General features: G+C 52.5%; 1 protein-coding gene across 3 annotated transcripts in view; it reads right to left on the reverse strand.

Annotated features, from left to right (window-relative positions):
- Nucleotides 1-6,990, reverse strand: part of POLD1 (DNA polymerase delta 1, catalytic subunit) — a 33,282-nt gene extending 26,292 nt beyond the window's left edge. Inside the window, exon 1 of one of the 3 annotated variants that reach the window (XM_039466441.2) lies at nt 6,898-6,990. Coding sequence is in view for 2 of the 3 variants with exons in the window: in XM_039466438.2 (XP_039322372.1) it covers nt 2,656-2,759 (104 nt within the window). In the remaining variant the exon portion in view is untranslated. Of the gene's footprint in view, nt 1-2,655; nt 5,875-6,897 lie in introns of those variants that run through there. The other 2 variants (XM_039466438.2, XM_039466439.2) reach the window with 2 other exon arrangements.
- Nucleotides 6,991-7,323: the final 333 nt, after the last annotated feature.

Genomic DNA, 7,323 nt, shown 5'->3' on the forward strand with positions numbered 1-7,323 from the left:
AACCCCGTCTCTACTAAAAATACAAAAAATTAGCTGGGCATGGTGGCGCATGCCTGTAATCCCAGCTACTCGGGAGGCTGAGGCAGGAGAATTGCCTGAACCCAGGAGGCGGAGGTTGCGGTGAGCCGAGATTGCGCCATTGCACTCCAGCATGGGTAACAAGAGCGAAACTACGTCTCCAAAAAAAAAAAAAAAAAAAAAAATACACAAAAAGAAACAAACCAATCCAAAGTAAAGGGTGACAGTACTGCGCTAAAATCTTTAAAACTGTCAATGTCATGAAAAAGAAAGTTGCCTGGGCTGGGGGCTCACATCTGGAATCCCAACACTTTGGGAGGCTGAGATGGGATGGTCACTTGAGGCCAGGAGTTAGAAACTAGCCCAAGCAACATGGTGAGACCCAGTTTCTACAAAAAATTAAAAATTAGTTAAGCATGGTGGTGCATACGTATAGTCCCAGCTACTCGGAGGCTGAGGTGGGAGGATCACTTGGGCCTGGGAGGTGAAGGCTGCAAGTGATCCGTAATTGCACCACTGTGGTACAGTCTGGATAACAGAGTGAGACCCTGTCTCAAAAAAAGGAAGGAAAAAGTTGCCATGACAGCTAAATGTGTGTGATCCTAGGTTAGAACTTGGAGTGGGGCTGGGTGCGGTGGCTCATGCTTGTAATCTCAGCACTTTGGGAGGCTGAGGCAGGTGGATCACCTGAGGTCAGGAATTTGAGACTAGCCTGGCCAACACGAAACCTTGTCTCTACTAAAAATACAAAAAAAAAAAAAAAAAAAGTAGCTGGGCTTGGTTGGGTGTGCCTGTAGTCCCAGCTACTCGGGAGGCTGAGGCAGAATTGCTTGAACCCGGGAGGCAAAGGTTGCAGCGAGCAGAAATCGTGCCACTGCACGCCAGCCTGAACAACAGAGTGAGACTCAGTCTAAAAAAAAAAGAAATTATTAATAGCTTTGAAGACTATTACAGGAACACATGGCAGATCTAAATAAAGACTGTCTATTGGATAACGTCACCGTCCCATGTTAAACTGCACGGTGATGACAACGACATCGTAGTTTTGCAGTTGGACATCTTGTTCTTAAGAGCTGACTGCTGGAGGCCAGGCACGGTGGCTCTCGGCTGTAATCCCAGGATATTTGGAGGCCGAGGAGGGGGGATTGCTTGAGCCCAGGAGTTTCAGATCAGCCTAGGCAACATGGTGAAACCCTGTCTCTATAAAACACAGGGTTTTATACAAAATTTTTTTTTTTTTTTTTTTTGAGACGGAGTTTCGCTCTTGTTACCCAGGCTGGAGTGCAATGGCACGATCTCGGCTCACCGCAACCTCCGCCTCCTGGGTTCAGGCGATTCTCCTGCCTCAGCCTCCTGAGTAGCTGGGACTACAGGCACGCGCCACCATGCCCAGCTAATTTTTTGTATTTTTAGTAGAGACGGGGTTTCACCATGTTGACCAGGTTGGTCTCGATCTCTCGACCTTGTGATCCACCCGCCTCGGCCTCCCAAAGTGCTGGGATTACAGGCTTGAGCCACCGCGCCCGGCCTTATACAAAATTTTTATACGAAAATTAGCAGGGTGCAGTGGCATATACGTTTAGTCCCAGATACTTGGGAGGCTGAGGAGCAGCTGAGCCTGGGGAGGTCAAGGCTGCAGTGAGCCATGACCACACCACTGCCTTACAGCCTGCATGACAGGGTGAGTGCTTGTACCAAAAAAGAAGGTGTCAACTCCTGGATCTTTCAGAGGTGAAGTATCATGATGACCACAGCTTTCAGTAGTTCAGTCAAAAAAGGGACAGAAGAAGCCGGGCGTGGTGGCTCACGCCTGTAATCCCAGCACTTTGGGAGGCCAAAGCAGGTGGATCACAAAGTCAGGAGATCCAGACCATACTGGCCAACATGGTGAAACCCCGTCTCTACTAAAAACACAAAAATCAGCCGGGCGTGGTGGCACACACCTGTAATCACAACTACTAGAAGCTGAGGCAGGAGAATTGCTTGAACCCAGGAGGCAGAGGTTGCAGTGAGCCGAGATTGTGCCACTGCACTCCAGCCTGGGCGAGACAGCGAGACTCCGTCTCAAAAAAGGACAAAGGTACAAGTGTATGTGTGTGCTTGGATAAAGCAAAGGAGGTGTCACGCTGACAGCCAGTGGATCTAGGCAAAGGGACGTGGCTGTTCACTGTGCCCAATCTGTACCTTCTCTGCAGGTTTGAAACCTTTCAGAATATTAAGAGGGAAATATATCAAATGAAAACAGTAACAATTTTACAAGGTGGGCAGAAGACCACGTATAAATCAGTTTGCTTTTAATGCAGGGAGTATGTAGCAATCTTTTTGTTTTTAATGCAGAGACTAGGTATAAATCTGCTTTTAATGCATCATTCTGCGAGGAGAGCTAAGAAACTGGTTTCCTGGGGGACAGGGTGGAAGAAGGCTTCATTTGGTAACTGCTTTTCTGAGCTATAATTCACATACTATACAATTCACCCATTTAAAGTATATATAGTTCAATGGTATTTAGTATGTTCAGAGTTAGGCAATCATCACCACAATCAATTTTAGAACTCTTTCATCACCCCAAAAAGCCTACATCCTTTAGCTCTCTCCCCCGATTCAGGCCATCTGCCCCCACCGCTGGCAACCACCCACCTTACTTTGTCTCCATGGATCGGCCTATTCTGGGCATTTCCTATAAATGGGATCTTGGAATCTGCAGCCTTTTGTGTCTGGCTGCTTTCTCTGAATGCGTTCATCGTTCATGTGCATGTCGGCCTGGAATCAGAGCTGCGTACTTTTTTGCTGAGTACTTTTCCACTGTATGGCTAGAACACGTTTTACGTATCCGCTTATCGGCGGATGGACATCAGGGTGGGGTTGTTTCCACCGTTTGTGAGTGGCGCACCCGTGAACATGTGCGGGGGTTTCGTATGAGGAAGACTTTCACTGACTTCCGCGTTTGCATTCTTCGGGTGACAACTGCGTACATGAGTGACTTATCTCACAGGAAGAAGCAAGCTCTGTTAGTGGCCCTTGCTCTGGCTGTGTAAGTAGCCAGAGACGGACAGGGAGTGACCCGACTGGGACAGAGGAAGTGCAGGGGCTTGTGGGAGCCCAGAGTCACTGCCGGACCTGGAGGAGGAAGGAAGGAGCTGACTGGCTGCCCGAGGTCAGTTGGCTGTGGCTACGGGGGTGTGGTAGGAGGGACACTGTCAGCAGGCGCAGAACCTAGGCTCTTGTTGCTACATACTGGAGGGAGAGTAATTTTAGGAAGGAAAGGCCTCTGTGTGCCCCCTCTCTTGTGCCCTGGCACAGGACGAGAGCTTGGCAAACACGGGCCTCCGCCCCTCTCATGAGCAAGCACTTAACAGAGATTCAGCAATACAATGACACTACATGCTCGCTGCAGGCCAGACACTTGCATTCTTGATGAGCAAGACACTCCCTCACTCCCTCAATGGCCTCATCCAATCTCGCCCAATCTCACAGCTTTGTTTTTATTTATATATATATATATATTTTGAGACGGAGTTTTGCTCTTGTTGCCCAGGCTGAAGTGCAATGGCCTGATGCTGGCTCACTGAAACCTCCGCCTCCCAGGTTCAAGTGACTCTCCTGCCTCAGCCTCCAGAATAGCTGGGGTTACAGGTGCATACCACCACTCCTGGCTAACTTTGTATTTTTAGTAAAAACGGGGTTTCTCCATGTTGGTCAGGCTAGTCTTGAACTCCCGACTTCAGGTGTTCCACCCGCCTCAGCCTCCCAAAGTGCTGGGATTGCAGGCGTGAGCCACTGTGCCCGACCTGTATGTTTTTTTGAGACACGGTCTTGCTCTGTTGTGCAGGCTGGAGTGCAACAGCATGAACACGGCTCACTGCAGCTTCAATCTCCCGGGCTCAAATGATCCTCCCACTTCAGCCTCCCAAGTAACTGGAACCATTAGCAAGCTGTCATGCCTTGCTAATGTTTTAATTTTTGTGGAGACGGGATTTCACGACGTTGGCTAGGTTGGCCTCAAAACTCCTGGGCTCAAATGATCCTCCTACCTCAGCCTCCCAAAGTGCTGTGATTACAGGAGTGAGAAACCACACCCAGCCTCTACTCTCACCATTTTTTTTTGTTGTTGTTGTTTTGAGCTGGAATCTCATTCTGTTGCCCAGGCTGGAGTGCAGTGGTGTGATCTCAGCTCACTGCAACCTCCAAGTCCTGAGTTCAAGTGATTCTCCTGCCTCAGTCTCCTGAGTGGCTGGGATTACAGGCATGTACCACCGCACCTGGCTAATTTTTGTATTTTCAGTAGAGACAGGGTTTTTCACCACATTGACCACGATGGTCTCAATCTCCCGACCTTGTGATCCACCCGCCTCGGCCTCCCGAAGTGCTGGGATGACAGGCGTGAGCCACCGTGCCTGGCCAGTTTGTGTATTTCTTGTAGAGATGGGGTCTTGCTATGTTGCCCAGGCTCACCTCCATACTTTTGGCCTTGTCCTTCCCCCAGGCCTCTGCGACTGTTGCCCTTGGACTATCTGGGTGTATGTCTGCCTCCCTGACGGGCCAGGGGCCTCTAGATGGCAGAGCAAGGCCTCTCTCCCCTAGGACCCTACAATCACCCAGCACAAGGCCAGGCCCCCAGGAGGCCTTGAGCAGCGTTCGCTGCATGAAACTCCACTGCATCTGGAGACTCAGCTCAGGCTTAGCTCCTCCAGGCTGACCAGCTGCCCTTCAAGGTTCCCATAATGCCTTGCACTACTTTCTTTAATGCACACGTGCAAGCAGAACTCGGATTCTTTCAGCCTGTAAGCTCCTCAAGAACAGAAGTCAGTGTCTTGCCCAAGTCATGATCTCCAACATCACCTTGCACGGTGTCTGGTCACTTCAAGACATGTGAGTTTAGGCTGGGCGCAGTGGCTCACATGTGTAATCCCAGCACTTTGGGAGGCCAAGGCAGGTGGATCACCTGAGGTCAGGGATTCGGGACCAACGTGGGAAACACGGCAAAACCCCGTCTCTACTAAAAATACAAATATTAGCACACACCTGTAATCCCAGCTACACGGGAGGCTGAGGCAGGAAAATCTCTTGCACCTGGGAGGTGGATGTTACTCAGTGAGCTGAGATCATGCCACTGCACTCCAGCCTGGGCAACAGAGCAAGATCTTGTCACAAAAACCAAAAAAAAAAAAAAAAAAAAGACATGTGAGTTGAAACTCCCTGTGAGTATCACCCACTCTGGTGAGTCTTCCTGAGCACGCAGGTTCGTCTCTTAGCTCCTAAAGACTATCACTGCTCCACCATAGCTCAGCGCACTCTGGATTGAGATCTCCTGTCCCCCTCCAACCAAAGTGGGTGATCATTGGCTCCCCAGGGCTCAGCAGGGGGCCCGTCCAAAGAGCAGCTGTCAGAAGGACTTAAGAGAGGGAAGAGCATTTCAGGGGAGGGAAGGAACCTCTCTAGGGGAGGAGAGACCTGGGTGGGGAAGTGCAAGAAGGAGGAGAGAGAGGTAGCCAGGCACAGTGGCAAATCCCAGCACTTTGGGAGGCTCAGATGAGTGGATCACCTGAGGTCAAGAGTTCGAGACCAGCATGGCCAACATGGCGAAACCCTATCTGTACTAAAAATACTAAAATTAGCCAGGCATGGTGACGGGCACCTGTAATCCCAGCTATTCAGTAGGCTGAGGCAGGAGAATCACTTGAACCCAGGAGGCAGAGGTTGCAATGAGCTAGGTTCACACCACTGCATTCCAACCTGGGCAACAGACCAACACTCCGTTTCCAAAGGAAAAAAAAGGAGAGAGAGACAAGGCAACAACAACAGGTTCCTTGAGTGGGGGAGCTGAGGCGAAGCACTGGCATCGCCCTGCCCCCTTCTGTGTTCCCCTCTAAACCTTGCCCACTCACTCCCCACCCTAAGCTCTACCTTCAGAGCGGCACTCCCAATCTGCTTCTCCCTTAGCCCTCTCCATCCGGCCTGCTGCTCAAATCACAAAACTTAGAGTCATCCTGGACTCTTCCCCTCGCTCCCACGCCCAGTCCATCAGCCAGCCCCCTAGCTCTACCCACAAAGGTAACCTGAGCCTGATTCTCTCTGCCTGCAGGACGCTCTCCCTCCTTCCACTCTTGTTCCTGCTACAGTCGAATTTCCACTCAGAGGCCAGTGAGTTTTTCAAAACACGGGGCGAATACATGCACGCTCAAACCCTCCCAGAGCTCCCCAATGAACCTTGAATAAGGGCCGGATTCCATATCAAGGTTTACAAGGTCCTACAGGACCTAGTTCCCCATCACGACTCCGACCTCATCTGTATTTCTCTCCTAGCCCATCGGCTCCTGCTACAAATACATCGGGCTCCCTCCACCTCTGGGCCTTTGCACTTGAGGGTGGCAGAGCTGCCACTCCAGCTAAAGAAGCAGGCTCTTCGCTCATGATCACATTGCATTAGTTTCCTTCTGAGAGTATCTCGGAGCCCAAGAGCACTGCTTTACTGGTGCTACTATTAACACCGTCTATCTTCTCGAAGCAGGGACCTTCCGACTTGTTCTTGCTTCCAGAACAGCGCCTGGCACAGAGCACTCAAACACCTTACCGAATCAAGGATGACACCAAGCCCACACGTGCACCACCCAGAACCCCCGCGTCTCCCGGGCCACTCCCCGCCCCCGGCGCCCGGCGCGTGCGCCCCCTGCCCGCGGTGAAATTCCACCCCTACCCCGGCCTTTTCCTGAGCGTCCCCGCACCCTCGCCCGGGAGACCCTTGGCCCCTGCCCCCTCCTGCGCTCCCCCGGGCCAAGGGGTGCCCTCGCAACCCTCTCTCAGGTCTGTGTGCCCTGGCTGCTCAAGCCCCCTTCCCCGTCAGGTCCAGTGCCCCGAACTCCCCTTCTTCTCTCTACTTACCTGCTTCAAACAGCGTTTCCCGCCACAGCCTACGCCGCCGTGACCCCTGACTCCCGCGCGCGCAAGCTCAGAGCCGCGGCGCGCCGAGGCGGGCCACGCCCCCGCCTGACCTAGTGCGGGCGAAGCCACGCCCAACCGGGCAGCGAACCACGCCCCACTCGTTCAACTGCAGGGCAGGCCCCGCCCCCTCCCTCTACCGGCAAGTGGCCTCGCCCCCTTGCTGAAAAATTATCTCTAACTCCGCCTCCCATGACGTAATCCCGAAGCCACACCCCTCCGTGCGGCTGAGTTCACGACCTCGTGCTGTCCGCGCGCGCCGCAGCTCTGTTCTCTCCCCGACACCCTCGGGTGCTGCGCGCGCATCTTCCACGTCCCCCACCCGCCTCTCGTCCCGGGCCGCGTCGGGACCGCTGCCCACCAACCAGC

This window comes from Saimiri boliviensis, chromosome 14 (assembly GCF_048565385.1).
Source record: "Saimiri boliviensis isolate mSaiBol1 chromosome 14, mSaiBol1.pri, whole genome shotgun sequence".
Classification (NCBI taxonomy): domain Eukaryota; kingdom Metazoa; phylum Chordata; class Mammalia; order Primates; family Cebidae; genus Saimiri; species Saimiri boliviensis.